The 16,641-nt window shown below is 42.0% G+C and overlaps 1 protein-coding gene across 1 annotated transcript in view; it reads right to left on the reverse strand.

Annotated features, from left to right (window-relative positions):
- The window catches only part of STIM2 (stromal interaction molecule 2), a 143,742-nt gene that overhangs the window by 3,671 nt on the left and 123,430 nt on the right, over window positions 1-16,641 (reverse strand). Inside the window, exons 4-11 of the mRNA XM_073342331.1 lie at window positions 14,286-14,397; window positions 13,419-13,534; window positions 9,782-9,959; window positions 8,807-8,984; window positions 7,893-8,060; window positions 7,550-7,650; window positions 7,021-7,259; window positions 3,091-3,310 (exon numbers count right to left, since the gene is read on the reverse strand). Coding sequence (XP_073198432.1) covers window positions 3,091-3,310; window positions 7,021-7,259; window positions 7,550-7,650; window positions 7,893-8,060; window positions 8,807-8,984; window positions 9,782-9,959; window positions 13,419-13,534; window positions 14,286-14,397 — 1,312 coding nt within the window. The remainder of the gene's footprint in view (window positions 1-3,090; window positions 3,311-7,020; window positions 7,260-7,549; window positions 7,651-7,892; window positions 8,061-8,806; window positions 8,985-9,781; window positions 9,960-13,418; window positions 13,535-14,285; window positions 14,398-16,641) is intronic.

Consider the following 16,641-nt stretch of genomic DNA (forward strand, 5'->3'; position numbering starts at 1 on the left):
CGACTGACAGAGGATGTGGAAAAAGCTAATGTAATCAATGCTTTTTTTGTCTCTGTCTTCACGAACAAGGTCAGCTCCCAGACTATTACACTGGGCAGCACAGCATGGGGAGGAGGTGACCAGCCCTCTGTGGAGAAAGAAGTGGTTCGGGACTATTTAGAAAAGCTGGACAAGCACAAGTCCATGGGGCCGGATGCGCTGCTTCCGAGGGTGCTAAAGGAGTTGGCGGATGTGATTGCAGAGCCATTATCTTTGAAAACTCATAGCGATCGGGAGAGGTTCCAGACAACTGGAAAAAGGCTAATATAGTGCCCATCTTTTAAAAATGGAAGAAGGATCCGGGGAACTACAGGCTAGTCAGCCTCACCTCAGTCCCTGGAAAAATCATAGAGCAGGTCCTCAAGAAATCAATTCTGAAGCACTTAAGAGGAGAGGAAAGTGATCAGGAACAGTCAGCATGGATTCACCAAGGGCAAGTCATGCCTGACTAATCTAATTGCCTTCTATGACGAGATAACTGGCTCTGTGGATGAGGGGAAAGCAGTGGACATATTATTCCTTGACTTTAGCAAAGCTTTTGATACGGTCTCCCACAGTGTTCTTACCAGCAAGTTAAAGTAGTAATGGGCTGGATGAATGGACTATAAAGTGGATAGAAAGCTGACTAGATCATCGGGCTCAACGGGTAGTGATCAGTGGCTCCATGTCTAATTGGCAGCCAGTATCAAGCGGAGTGCCCCAAAGGTCAGTCCTGGGGCCGGTTTTGTTCAATATCTTCATTAATGATCTGGAGGATAGTGTGGACTGCACCCTCAGCAAGTTTGCAGATGAAACTAAACTGGGAGGAGTGGAAGATACGCTGGAGGGTAGGGATAGGATACAGAGGGACCTAGACAAATTAGAGGGTTGGGCCAAAAGAAATCTGATGAAGTTCAGGAAGGACAAGTGCAGAGTCCTGCACTTAGGATGGAAGAATCCCATGCTCTGCTGCAGACTAGGGATCGAATGGCTAGGCAGCAGTCCTGCAGAAAAGGACCTAGGGGTTACAGTAGATGAGAAGCTGGATATGAGTCAACAGTGTGCCCTTGTTGCCAAAAAGGCCAATGGCATTTTGGGCTGTATAAGAAGGGGCATTGCCAGCAAATCGAGGGACGAGATCGTTCCCCTCTATTTGACATTGGTGAGGCCTCAACTGGAGTACTGTTTCCAGTTTTGGGCCCCGTACTACAAGAAAGATTGGAAAAATTGGAAAGCGTCCAGCGGAGGGCAACAAAAAAGATTAGGGGAGTGCAACACATGACTTATGAGGAGAGGCTGAGGGAACTGGGATTGTTTAGTCTGCAGAAGAGAAGAATGAGGGGGAATTTGATAGCTGCTTTCAACTACCTGAAAGGGGGTTCCAAAGAGGATGGCTCTAGACTGTTCTCAGTGGTAGCAGATGACAGAACAAGGAGTAATGGTCTCAAGTTACAATGGGGGAGGTTTAGGTTGGATATTAGGAAAAACTTTTTCACTAAGAGGGTGGTGAAGCAGTGGAATGCATTCCCTAGGGAGGCGGTGGAATCTCTTTCCTCAGAGGTTTTTAAGGATAGGTTTGACAACGCCCTGTCTGGGATGATTTAGTTGGGGATTGGTCCTGCTTTGAGCAGGGGGTTGGACTAGATGACCTCCTGAGGACCCTTCCAACCCTGATATTCATTGATTCTATGAAAACCTCTGTTAACCAGTAACAGAGTAAATAAAGTTACAAAAGTCACAGAAGAAGCAGATTCAAGCCTAACATGTTTGAATGTTTTCCCCAGGGCAGACATCCTCACCTTTCAATATACCATCTAACGAGTCCATAGGTTACGTAACAAAAGGAACTTAACTTTCCCCTTGGAGAAAGTGTAGCAACAGTAGTGAGCACTGAAGTCTGCTTTTGGTCCAGGTTAAAGCTATAAGCATAATTATAGCAAAGAAACTGGATTAGTTGTATATACCCAGGATAGTGGCAGAATTGAATTAAACCTTGTGCACTGGCTAATTAGACTCAGACTTTAAGGCCAGAAGAAACCATCTTGATCATTTTGTCTGACCTTCTGCACATTGCAGGCCAGAGAACCACACCCACCCGTAAGAGACCCCTAACCGCTGGCGGAGTTACTGAACCATGATTTTAAGACTTAGTCTGCAGAAGAGAAGGATGAGGGGGGATTTGATAACAGCCTTCAACTACCTGAAGGGGGGTTCCAAAAAGGATGGAGCTAGACTGTTCTCAGTGGTGGCAGATGACAGAACAAGCAGCAATGGTCTCAAGTTGCAATGGGGGAGGTCTAGGTTGGACATTAGGAAAAACTATTTCACTAGGAGGGTGGTGAAGCACTGGAATGGGTTACCTCGGGAGGTGGTGGAATCTCCATCCTTAGAGGTTTTTAAAGCCCGGCTTGACAAAGCCCTGGCTGGGATGATTTAGTTGGGGTTGGATTAGATGACCTCCTCAGGTCTCTTCCAACCCTAATATTCTATGATTCTGCCTTCAAGTTACAGAGACTCCACCATTTACAGTAGTTTAAACCTGCACGTGACACATGCCACATGCTACAGAGGATGGTGAAAACTGCCAGGGTCTCTGCCAATCTGACCTGGGGGAAAATTCCTTCCCTACCCCAAATATGGCCATCAGTTAGACCTTGAGCTATGGGCAAGACCAGCAGCCAGGCACCTGAGAGAGAATTCTCTGCAGTAACTCAGAGTCCTCCTCATCTAGCATCCCATCACTGGCCACTGGGGATATTTGCTACTAGCAGTCGCAGATCGGCTACACACCATTGTAGGCAGTCTCATCATACCATCCCCCTCATAAACTTACCAAGCTCAGTCTTGAAACTAGTTAGGTTTTTTACCCCCCACTGCTCTCCTTAGAAGGCTGTTCCAGAACTTCACTCAGTAGCACGAACAGCCCAATTGTTGTTCCATGTGGGCCCAATAATTTAATTTATATTATTCAAGTGGCTACTTCATCGTTTGACATAGTTCAACCTCTAATACTTCATAATTATTTAGAGCAACCTAACCAGAGTTCTAATAATGTTTTGGTATTTGTCATACCATTGTTTCTCAGCAGTGAAGTAAATTGCCTCTTCCTCCTCCTCAGTTCGATAAAGAGCAGGGCAGCTTGACACTGACAGGATGTCAGGGTCAGGGGAATGCAAGGTATGCGGCGTATGTTGAGTATGCGAAGACTGTGGAGATGATGACACAACATTGCGCCTTGAGCGACACAAACTACTACTTCTTGCTAATGAGCTGGGAGGCTTTACAGTGGACCCTGGGGGAAGAAAAAACAAACTGTGTTAATTTAAAATTAACATAATCTACTCTGAAAACCCTATAAGCAGATTCTCTCCCTGAGGGCAGGTACACCAGGTTAATGATTCTGGGAGCCAGTCTGCACCAAGCCCAGTGATTCTTAGAGTTGTGATGAGGCTGCTCTCAGTTGACTCTTAGGACGTCACTAAGAAAATTATGTCTACACTAAGAAAATTAAGTTAACACACAGCCACCGCAGTAATGAAAGCGGTGTTTCACATCCACGCTGCCCTTCTTCCGTCAGTGGTGCCCATCCCTTCCAGGAGTGCTGCCACTGACTGACTTGTGTGGGGCACTGTGAGCTCTGGGGCCGCAGAGCACCAGCTATGAGGTTGACAACCAACAGAGGATGTAAGTAATGCATTGTCTACACCAGGGGCAGGCAAACTTTTTGGCCTGAGGGCCGCATCGGGTTTCTGAAATTATATGGAAGGTCGGTTAGGGGAGGCTGAGCCTCTCTAAACAGCCAGGCATGGCCTGGCCCCCGCCCCCTGTCTGATCTCGCCCTGCTTCTCACCCCCTAACAGCCCTGCCCCGGGACTCCTGCCCCATCCAACCCACCCTGTTCCCTGATGGCCCCCGGGAACCCCTGCCCCATCCACCAACCCTGCTCTCTGTTCCCTGACCGCCCGCCCCGTCCAACCCCGCCTCCTTTCTGACTGCCCCTCCGAGGACCTCTGCCCTATCCAACCACCCCTTCTCCCTAACCGCCCCCAGACACACCGTCCCTCCTTCCTGACTGCCACCCCCCCACCCCCAGGACCTCTGCCCCATCCACCCCGCCGCTCCCTGTTCACTGGCCCCGAAACCCCCGCCCCCCCATCCAAACCCTCCTCTCCTTCCTGACTGCCCCCCCAGGACCCCGGCTCCTGTTCAACTTCCCTGTTCCCCGTCCTCTGACTGCCCCGATCCCTATCCACACCCCCGGCCCCTGACCACCCCCCAAACTCCCCTGCCCTCTATCCAATCTCCCCCCCACCCCCTGCTCCCTGCCCCCTTACTGAGCTACCTGGAGCACCGGTGGCTGGCGGCGTGGCCGCACCAGGACAGGAAGCCGCGCAGCACAGAGCACTGGGTCAGGCCAGGCTCTGCAGCTGCACTGCCCCAGGAGCTCACAGCCCCGCCGCCCAGAGCATTGCGCTGGCGGTGCAATAAACTGAGGCTGCAGGGGAGGGGGAACAGCAGGGGAGGGTGCAGGGGCGAGCCTCCTGGGCCAGGAGCTCAGGGGCAGGGCAGGGCAGGGCGGTCCTGCGGGCTGGATGTGGCCTGCAGACCGTAGCTTGCCCACCTCTGGTCTACATGAACACTGCATCACCCTAACTACATCAACTTAAGCGCTACGTTGCTAACGGAGGTAGCTAAGTTGACGTAGTGGGCGACTTACATTGGTGGAAGCTACGTTTTAGTACCGATGCTCTGTAGTGTAGACCAGGCATGGTTCTTAATGGATGACAGGTGTAACAAAGTTCTGCTTTGTCACACCCTCTGGACCAGGAGATGACAGCTAGCGCAAGACCCATGCCAACAGAGCATTCCTCTGATCATTTGCATCCAGATTCTGACCTCTGTGCCTCCTGGGCAGTCCAAAGAGGCCAAATCTCCTTTGAGAATCTGGCCCTATATGTTTATAGATTAGAAATGATGGTGCTGAATTAGTATGAAGTACATAATTATTCTCATCCATTCTACTTTCCTGGTCATTCAAATCTTGCAAAAGTTAGAAGCTTTCTGAACAAGCCTCAGGTTTTTAAAGATGACTGTACCTAACCAAAAAGAAGGATGGAAGTAAACACCACTAATTACAATCATGAATGCTATAGTTATTAAATGTGATTTATTTTTCTAGAATTGCATTAGTGCACTCTCTCAACAGGAGTGCCAGACAAAATGAAAGCAAGCAAAACACAGTGTTTGTCCAACTTCATTTGTAATGGGACCTTTTTTCCTATTTGGTAACCATTAATTTTTCAAGATCTGCTACACCAGTCCAGACAATTCCTCCCGGCCAACAGATGGTGAGAGCGAAAGAAAAGAAAAGCCTCACAGGAGGCTGCAGACATTGCAGTTTCTGGAAATCTTCCAGTCTGGTTTCAGTTTGGAAAGCATGCAGATTAGCAATGCTCTCATGTGGAAGTGGGCCCATGGAACTACTTCAAGACACACTGTTGTGGACAAGTTTCCACCAAGTTCTCCATACCAAGATTACTGTAGTTTGCATGGTCTGTCTTGGACAAGAAAGGCCATGCCCAGCTAGGTGTCGAGTTTGCTTATTCAACTAAAAAGGTCAGAAAATCCAAGAATTTTGCAGACAAGTCTGGACTGGACTGACCCCATCTGCACTTTTCTTCCTGGGATGCTGTGTTAACCTTGGATAAACTATATTCTCCCTTCCTGCGTATTAACTAGGCAGAGGTCTAAATATAAATATATAAGCAAACAAGTCAGGCAAGGACAAGGCACATGTTGCATTGACCTCTACTTGCTGGAATCTCACATTCAGTTTAGTTACCATCCTACTGTCAGTGGTGAAGTTCACTGGGGAAATCACAACTTATGATGCAACTAGCAGCACCTGACCTAAACATATCAGATATCTCTGCTCCTTGGTGGGAGATGATGAGAGCATGCAAGCCAGATCAGGGAAGCAAGTTTGGGTCCAGAGGCAAAAGTGCCCTTGTTCACAACTGACCTGTCTGCAGCACCATGAACAATGTGAGCACCAGACAGAGCCTACTTTTCATTTCTATCCTCCAACTGCTGTGCATCTAACTCCCTTAGTAGCCTTTTAAAAGTACAGTGCTGGTATTTTCAAAGGAAATTAGAATCAACAAGATATTGCAGAGGTAATTGCCACAATTATATCCATTCTTCAGTTTGATTTTTTGTGTGCGCGCTGAAACAGTCAAGTGTAAACTCATCTCAATTCATCCTCACTGTCTAGTTAATCCCAGCTACAATAAGATGGTCTCTCTTCCTGATGTAATGACTTAAGTCAGACATTAGGGGGGTTCAGTCAATGTATACAATCAGTGTATACAATCAATTGGCTCCCAGCACAAACACTCTGTTTGAAAGTTTCCTCAGACAACACTGCTTTTTTGTTCCAGTCATTAAAGGATGCTTGGAAAGCTATTTAGCACATATCCTTCCACAGAAAGTATCATCTCTTTTCCTACCTGATCGTCTGATTTGACAGAAACTCCTGCCCTTCCATAATGGTAGAGCAATGGGCCAAGAGCAAAGTTACAGGATAAATTTAGGATTATAGATTTTACAGGAAAAAAACTGTTACCTATTTATGGTGACCAGACTGAGGTTATTCTTTTTTTCAGAATGAAGAGTAGGAGGAAACAGTTTTTACTGCTTCATGTTACCTTTATTTCAACTCCCAACCCATTTACTGTATTTCTATCTAATTAATAGATGACTCATGCAGGGGGCTTGTTTTCTTTGAAGATGTCCATCACTATTATCTTATGTTTTGTTTTGCTCCTGTCTCTATTTCCTCCACTCCTCCTTCTGAAGTTTCTTTTCCCCTGAATTTCTGTGCTTTAGGTTGCCCTCCTGCTCAATTTTCCCTTTACTGGTAACTCTTCTCTCCACTCAAAGTCTCTCCCCGACTCCTGCTTCCCTTCCTCAATATCTCCCTTTGGAGTATATACTACATACCATGAAACTGTGCAACTATTGGAGGGGTGTCTTCATCTAAATCATCAACTCCCCCTGCAATTGGGTAAGGTGGAATGGAGACTCGGGGCATCACCACCCAACTGTGATCAGAGTAGAGAGAGGACGTCAGGCTTGGTAATCCTGAGTTGTGTGCTATCTGAAAGCCACAGATCTTCTCAATCTGCTGCCATCGATAGAGACGCTCTCGCAAACATGTCGTCAATTCAGAGAGTGCTTTCCTGGAAAAATAAAAATAATATTGAAGTTTAGTTACTATGTCATTGGACTAAAACTTCAATGCTGGACATAGTATGGAACAGTAACAGTATAATCACTGCAGCATTTCAGAAAGCCATCACCTATTCTTAGGCATGTGCAAAAACTCACAACATCTTCTGACAGTAGATTTTTACTTAAAGTACAATAAAATTAAAATGCTGAATTCCTTCATATCATTTTCTTAGTGAACTTCATTGTTTCTGGAATAAAAGAAAGCAAGGAACAATATACATCTAATTAATGCTCTTACTTTGCTTCAAGGATTTTGTGGTCCACCTCATCTAGGGAGGAGCTGTGTGCAACATGTAATGTCCCAAATACAGTGCTTCTCTTCTTTTTAATTTTTTCTGCCTAAAATGCAGGATAAACATGAAGCCAAAGGCTGTATAAATAATGCAGATGACAAAAAATAATCTGAGAGGATATAGAGGCAGTAAGTATCTGAATGAAACAGGACTTTTATATTCTGACTGCAGAAAATATAAGTAATCAACATTCCATCCTATCAGGATACTCTATATCCAACAAAATGGACAGGTCTGTGGGTCTTTAGCACATTAACATACTGAAGCAACTCAAAGGTAAATAATTACCTCATCTTTAGCAATTGCTAGTTGCATTTCTGCATTTTGTCTTTTAATATTGTAGTATTGAACTTCAACCTCATGTGTTAACTGGAGCCATTTCTGCAATGCATCAGGAACAGACCAGTTACTTCTCAGTTCAAACTCCTTCTCAGCTTTCTTTAAAGCCATGCGAACCTAGCAGTCAAAAGAGATGCAAAAGTCACTGAGATAATTTTCCTAAGACTGAACGTAAAAACGAGTCCGCCACAAATATGGCTTTAATTACCTCTAAAACTAATTTTTCATGCAACCACATTCTGAGACCATGTAGCTCTGGCATGTGGTTTTTTGGTCTCAACAGTAAGTTGAGAGAGGTTTCTGAAAAGTCATGCTGGGGATTTACATATACTGCACCAGCCTTAAACTTTCTGTTCCTATTCCTTTGGTCCTATTTGGTAACCAAGCTGAAACTAACACTTACTGATATGCCACAACTAATTTCTAAGATTATACATCAGATTTACACTAAAGAAAATATAAGCAACCGTCTGGTAAAGCCACCTGCTGTTTCTGTTCTGGTAGCAAGAAGGAAACCAAGGTGGGATTATTTCCCTCCTTCAGGGGCATAAAATATGAAGAATTGTTCTTTTAAGTATGTTTCAGCAGCATTTCATTATATAGTGTATCTACAAGGGTCCATACGCTTCACAAGTCTTAACAGTGGTCTATGTATATGCTTTTTCTATGGCTGTAAACAAATGAAATATTCAGAGGCTTATAGGATGCTTCCAGGACAATAAACCTAGCATCACAGTAATGCCACTTGGGTGGGGGGGGGGGGGGGGGGGGGGGGGATGGAGGAACATCTCTCCAGTAAACTAAACCCCAATAAAACCAGGAAAGTAAGTTAAGAAAACAAATGTTCCATAGTTCATAAATACCTGTACTAGTTCCTCCTCTGCATACTTGAGTCTACTCAGTTCACATTCGGCTCCCTCCCTCAACTCCCTTAGTCGATAAGCTTCTCGTTTTGCATCATTAATTTCATCCATCATTTTGCGCTCCAGGTTTTGTTTTTCTACAGCAACATTTCTATTTTCTTCCTGTGCCTTCTCAAGCCTTCAGAACATAATTAAGCAAAAAAGTGAGAAGCTACTCAAAGAACAGTGGTTAAAGATGCAGTGTTCTGGTAAAGAATGAAGACTATACAGATTGTATGCAACATTTCAGAATGAATTTGCAGCATTGACATCCAAATTCAATCATAAATCAGCCTTAGTCAAACACCCCAGATCTAATTTACCAGTTTTAATGATAATCTCCTTCATATATACTTTAAGGGTATGAAAGTAGACAAAAATACCAGGCTTATAATAAGAGTTACTGCCTTAACTGTGGAGAAGGCACTCTTTCTCCCATACTACTAGAAAAACAATAAGCAATTTACAGTGAAGCCTTGTCTGGATCTCATGTGCTCAAAAAGCTGTAAGGAAGATGCTACAACAAGTTTTCTTCCACAACAAAACAGAGTGAGAAACAGTTTATCCCAAATTCAGCCATAATCTCCAGTAATAAGGCTTGTTTCCTACATCAATAGGTAACAGACTAACTCACCACTGTCCCTTTTATCTTCATCTGACCCACTTCTGTCTGCATTTCTCTTTCTTTTCCATTGCTCAGCTCTCACAATACAGTTTAAAATGTCAAGGAGATATTTCAACATGTCACGCACCGATATGTTCATTAAAACTGCAGTTAAATGTGTGCAATGAATTGAGGAAGGTGCACAAAACTCAATGTCTGTTCTAGTCAAATTGTTATCTTTCATTTTCTTGCTTTAATTGCTAAACATCATTCCCTCAAAATATAAAGCTTACACAAATCACTTAACATTTAAACCTTTTCAGTTCACATACCTCTCCTGCACATCAAGAAGGCTTTGCTCTGCTGTCTGGAGGCTTTCTAGATCTTTCATCATTTTTGTGATGTGCTCTCTTGAGGTCTTGTTCTGAGTATGTGCAAACCAGCAGCCTCCAATACCAATCACTATAGAAATTGCTAGTACAAAATCCTTCATCCAGTTGTGAGATGGGCCTGTACAAATAGTTATAACAATCAGCTCACCTTTTAAATCTGCAGAGTACCTATTGAAATCACTTCTTTTCGGCACATAAAAATGGTGCAACTTGGAGCTCAGAGAGAGATTCCAGACCATTTAACCAGCAAGATCTCTCCCACGTCCCCAGTGAAATTATTTTGGGGGCATTCTAACACAAAACCAACAGCTCTATTACTAATACTATATTCTATCTACAGGAGATTAACTTAAATGCATACTGTATACTGAAAAGATAACTAATTTTCTACATGACAATTACACATTGACTTTTCATTAAGCATTTCTATTTCATGGGCTACAGTATAACTTAATCCATTATCAAATTATGTGGCTAGTGAGTGTTGGGTCTGATCCTACAGTCCCTCCTCTACATGCAAAAAACCCTGTCCTTGATTTCCACGGGAGTCCCTCAAGGGAATGTGTGAATGATGGGGCTCAGACTAACAAAAGTGAATTTTACAAAGACAATAAGAATCTAAAGTTTGGTTACTCAACTAAAGAGATATGGTTGTCATTTTCTTTTATATTAAAAAATAGTATTTAAAGTATCCAAAAAAGCATTTAATAAATGAACTGATGCTGTATGCTGGATCCTCAGGAATAAGGAAGCTATCTAATCTGAATTTTAAAATACTTCATGGAACGGTTTACAGACTCGGAAGCAACATTTGGGAAACAAGGATTCAACAGTATAAAACAGATTATACCTTTCACTGTATACTCCTCGCAAATATTTCAATAGGGAAATGTTTAAAAGCATTCCTGGGAACAGTATGTACCTACTTTAAGGCCAAAGATGACAATTAACTTCCTGCCTCAGTTACCCTGTAAATAGGAACAAAAGTTCTGACATCCCACACCACACTTGAGAGTGTACATTTAATTGGGCACCCACATTCTCCTGAGTGCAGAACTGGGTGCACCTGCTTCACCAGCATAAGTTAGTAAAACAGCAGCATGGGACACGCAATCATCTGTTCTTTCAGTCATGCATAGGAGGAAAGACAAGCATCTAGTTTTCACATGCAGCCTCCCGTCTTAGTTAATGCACCCAAGATTTTTAAGTGAAGGTCAGCAGCTTGCCAATTTGACGGCAAGCAATTAAATTTCACTTCCCCAAACTGAGTTTTGCTGCTTGTGAACACTAAGAATTTTCCTTATCTGGCTGGGTCCTGGGCTTGTCAAGTCAGATGTGTGTGTGTGTAAAATATTTTAGATTAGATTTTACAATACATTTTAAATAATTTTGGATGGCACTTCTAATTTGCATAGTTGTGGTACTGTGAAGGAAGGACAGATATAATTGCACACCTGGAAACTTCACAATGTCTCAACAGGTACCCAAGATTCGCACATGAATCAATATGAATGATCTTCTCTAACACAGAGATTCTCAAACTGTAGTCCGCAAGCTCCATTCAGGTGGTCTGTGGATAGTTCCCTCTAAGGTACACGCCTGGGTGGCCGCACATAAGAGAATGAAGGGCCACCTACCTACCACGTGCAGGCGTGGCTCCACTAATTAAGTGCCTGGAGAAGAAGCACATGTAAGGTGAGGTGGTGTCCTAGGGGGGACTAGGGGCCAGTGGGGTGAGAAGAGGGGGTTGGGGGGAATTTGGTACATGCAGGGCTGCAGCAGCCAGAGAAATAGGCGACTTTCACCAACTCCAGGGCTGCAGCTGCCAGGGAGAGATGGCCCTCCTTTCCAGCCTCAGCTCTGTGGCTACTGTGGCAGGGGTGAGACCCCCCTCCTTCCCAGCCCCAGCTCGGGGGCTGCTGCAGTGGGGGAGAGAGGGCACATCCATTGCATTAGAAAGGTAAGACTATTGATATTAAAATATGAGTTGTGTGCTTTTATTTGTAGAACAAAAAAAAGTTTATTATTATTAAGGTTTTTTTTTTTTTTACAACAGTTAGCTAACGGCACAAACATTTGGAAAGATCATTAAGTGGTCCACCGAGACCCTCAGCAATTTTCAAGTGGTCTGCGGGAAAAAAAAACATTTGCAAACACAAACTGGTTCTAGATAGCACCTGGCAGATGAGCTTCCCTAGAGAACCCTATCCTACAGAATAGCAGTATCATCCTCAAACAGCATAGATGAAATGATAGGCCTCACTAGGCAATTCACTGAAGCTTGTACACGTTTCACAGCAAGAAATAATGTGGTACGTTTAAAAAGATCATTTGTTAACCAGATGGAACCAAAACAAGATTCACAAAACAAAACAACACTAGTGAGGAGATATTTCTGTACAAGTAAAGGAGTTTTGCAATAAATTTTGTTGCACTGGAATTTAATGTTCCATCTAATTTCACTTTTAATAATACGACTGCAGGAGTCACTGCAGTTCTGACATGTGGAGCAATGTGCATATATCATCAAGTATTTCAGAAAGTGAGCAATCTCAGCATCAATAGCTTGCTGCGATCCTTGAATCAATAGACAACACTAAAATAAGTGATTACAGAAGCCCAAGACAGAGTCATGCTTCTGGTTCCAAGTAATTTTCTCAAACTGAGGCCTATGAAATGCCCTGTAAAGAAAATAATCTTGGATACTATCATGAAGGCCAAAATGAAACTGATTTTTCTACAATTCTTTTTCCTATACAAAAGGTATTTGAAAATGGATAAGAAGTCAATAACGCTTCTTTTTAAATGAGACACTTTACCAGAAATCTGTTGTACGAACTCCTTTCTTAACAATTTTTCTAAGATCCACCAGAAGTTTTGTGAAGCAAAGGGTATAAGCTACATTTTAACAAAAATGTAATGTTTCTATTAACTCAAATTAACTTTTTAAAAAAACTTCCCAGACTTGTGGCTTTGTACTGTATCCATTATCCTATCTGACAATTTAATAGAGCCTACACTTTTGGAACATCTAAGAGTTTGGTCTTGTCTAGGAAAAGTGGTTGATTTTTAGTCAAGCTTAGCTAATGCGTATTAGCTAAGTCCAACTTAAATTAAGTTTTTTCCAAGGGTAAATTCTGGGTAACAGTTTTAACTTGACTTTAACCATACTGGTTAAATTAAGCAAAATATTACCCAGCCTCCCAATCAGGAAAAAAGTTTGGGTCGGGCTTAACTAGCACATTAAACAAAACCCAACAAACAAAATCAAAGAAGATTCAGAGCACTATCATTAGGTCAGCACAAAAAATATTTCAAGAATTTACTAGACCATTGGGTGACACACTAAAATTAGTTCTCTATACTACCAGACAAAGAAGGGCAGTTGGATAGCCTATTCTGATGTCTTAATTCTACATTTTTCTGGGTCCCAAAACTGTGAGCCAAATAATGAACCAATGTACTGACGAAGTGGAGTGAGGTGTCCCACCTACAGTATATAATCTCAATCTAAAAAGCAAAAAATTGGAGTTTTAATTCTTACAGCTGCAAGTTAGAAAAACATGATAATACTAACGCGCGAGAGGTCCAAATAAAACAACATCCAATGCCTTCAGCTGAAGTTTCTGTCTGTGGCTCCGTTCAATGATTTTCAGATGAGCGATCATAAAAGCAGGTTCATTTACTGCTATCCTGTTCATAATAAATCAAATGTTATTCTCACACAAATTTTCATGTAAGCTATACACAGAACTATACTGTAGAGGAATTACTGTAGTGCGTTAATCTATTTGCAATTTATATGGATAACATTTACACAGTTAACACAGAGATAGCAAGAGACATAATTCATATCTCTAATATTTTATGACTTATGTTATCAAAAGCATTACACTATGTAGTAATGGTTTTCCTATTTTTTTTCCACTCTGCAACCACCACTAATTAAATCCATTTGGTAGAAGTTAAATGTGATGGCTTATATGCAGCCTGATGGCATCAAATCCACTAACATACTTAATACTTGTAAAAATCCAACAGTTAATATTCAAGGGCAAAGTCTGCAAAGTCTTTGCAGGTCCACACTGGCAATGTGTTTCCACTAAACTGAATACATCTGTAGCTTTTCAAAAGAAATTAGCTACCACAAAGCTAAGTGATTGCTATTGAAACACTTTGGTAGCAAATTATTTTTAAAAGGAAGAAAGTAATGAAACTGAGGTAGAGACAAATGACTTTCAGGAATATTCTGGCAGAAGAAAATTGAAATTCTGGTTCTCTGGCCTTTCAGAATTGCAGGCTTACATCAGTTCTCTTACACCTGAGCACAGCCTGTCAGTATTAAATTTAGATAATTACCCTGCACAGACAAGCTAGAGAGAATGCTGCCCAACAGAAAAATATAAACAGGTTTTTTAAAACTAATCCAGAAGAAAAGATTCACCTGGGAAGTGTTGTTCCTTTGACATTACTGTCTTTAAAATTCTTCTCATACTGGGGCAGTTCAACAAATTCTACCAGCCACTGAAGAGTCTCCTCTTGAGTCCAGTTGTGAACTGCAAGACAAAAGATGGACTATCAGACATCTAATTTTCAGGAATAAAAGAATAATCAGTACCACAGCTAAAAATAAAACAAAGATGGAGATTTGCAGGTTACACAGCCAGCATAAGCAAGTTCATCTGGATGGAACCACAGATAAATAAGTATTCACATTTACTAGCAAAAGTTATTTCTGGCAGTTTGCCTTTTTCATTATATGCTCTTTAGAGACAAAGCTTAAACAAGCTGTAAGTAAACAAGCGTTTAACCAACAGAAACATCTATCAAAAATTCGGTAGCATAAATTTACAATTTCCTTTTTAAAAATCAGAGCAGCCTCTTGTGACCTATTTTACGTGCTCTCTCAGCCCCAATTCTACTGTCCTTCATACCCTTACAGAACGGAACATATGCCAGCAGATGCAGTAACACGTAAAGTAATGCGTCAAGATCTTAGCCCGTAGTCCAGGGAGACACCTTTTTGCTGGCATCTTCATACAAATTCATGCCACTCAAACACAGAAATTGTGTGTGGGTCAGGGTTGGGGGCGGTTGGAGTATAAAGAGAAAATATGAGGGGCAGAAATGATGTATGATGGGTGGGTGGGTTTTAACTATTTCTTTATTTAGAAATTAACAGGTTTACAAATCCTATCCACGTAAGTATCAGAAACAATACAATAATCATAACAATGAGCTTTTGTTTTGAGAAACACTATACAGTAATCTACTTATCAGACTTCTCTATTGAACAGGGTGATACTATGTTACAGAATGAGCATCTTTACACTACCTGTGACGTCAGGTATTAAATTGAGTAAACGTTTATTATGATGTTATTAAATTGAGTGAAATCTCTGATTACGCATATTTAACAATCCATGTCTCCCCAATGGTAATATTCAAAAACACTGAACAGGTTTATTTGTGTGCGTTGTTTGCAGGTGAATTTACATTGTCTGGGTGCTGACCAAATGGGGTACAATTAAAAAATACAACAACAAAAAAAATCCCCAAAAAACACACGTTTCAAATGTTCCTGTGACATCTTGTGTTATATCAAATTATTTTTCTTACTAAGGAGGTTACTGCAGTGAATGTACACAACAGAAACTTTAAAAAACAATTTTCCCCTTATATTTATTCGCAGTGGCTGCTATTCCTATTGAAACTGCCAGCCAGCAGTGTACATGACCCTCTGGTAATTGCAGAGGTCTCAGCACAGAAAGGAAACACTGCCTGGAGCTTCTAGTTTAGATAAAACTGCTGCCTCAGCCCAGGGCACAGCTTCAGGCACTGTATGACACTGCTAGCCAGTTTTGCAACTTGTGAGGCAATGGTTTCACACTATAAATGGTTTCAGAGTAGCAGCCGTGTTAGTCTGTATTCGCAAAAAGAAAAAGGAGTACTTGTGGCACCTAAGAGACTAACCAATTGATTTGAGCATAAGCTTTCGTGAGCTACAGCATCCGATGAAATTCTTTTGATCTATAGCTCATGAAAGCTTATGCTCAAATCAATTGGTTAGTCTCTAAGGTGCCACAAGTACACTATAAATGCTTATCTCCTCCACTGTGCTTGCAAAGTTTATCAAGACCCTCTGTGCTATGGAGCAAATCACCAAGTAGTGGCCTCCCTTTGTACATACATAACTTTGCATGCACAAAGACCTGCAGGCTTTTCAAGCACTACCACCTGGGCATAGAAGTGCTAGACCATTACCTGTATGTATTTCTCCATGCAACTGTTTCCAGGTAAGTGAAGGCTGGATTAAGACCCCTTTGAAAAAATCTGACACTAATGGTGCATTCTCAATAGTGAATTTTGACAAAGGCCCTTTACAAAAAATTACAGGAATGACTGCAAATGCTTTCCACTTTTAAACTGCAGACACAGTTGTGTGTAAACACAACAGAATGTTTTATAGTTCATCAGTATCCGTTTCAGACTGTTTAGCACGGTAGGATTAACATATAAACTGAAGTTTCGACTGGGATTCCTACAGATTTATTATTTACATTAAAATCCAGTTTAAGTGTTACCAGATAGTTTCCTGGGTGTTTTTAAACTGTTTCAGTTCTACTCTACACTGTTTCCAATGTCACTAATTAGCTTTAAAAATAAATAGTATTCAAGCACTAATAGTCCCCCCCCACCCTAAACTGGGTACAATGTCATTTTTGTAATGATTGCTTCTTCCCATGACTCCAGATAACAAACGCTTTAATCTTCTAGGCACTGATCTGCCAGTATACAGC

The sequence above is a fragment of the Lepidochelys kempii genome, chromosome 4 (assembly GCF_965140265.1).
Source record: "Lepidochelys kempii isolate rLepKem1 chromosome 4, rLepKem1.hap2, whole genome shotgun sequence".
Taxonomy (NCBI): Eukaryota; Metazoa; Chordata; order Testudines; family Cheloniidae; genus Lepidochelys; species Lepidochelys kempii.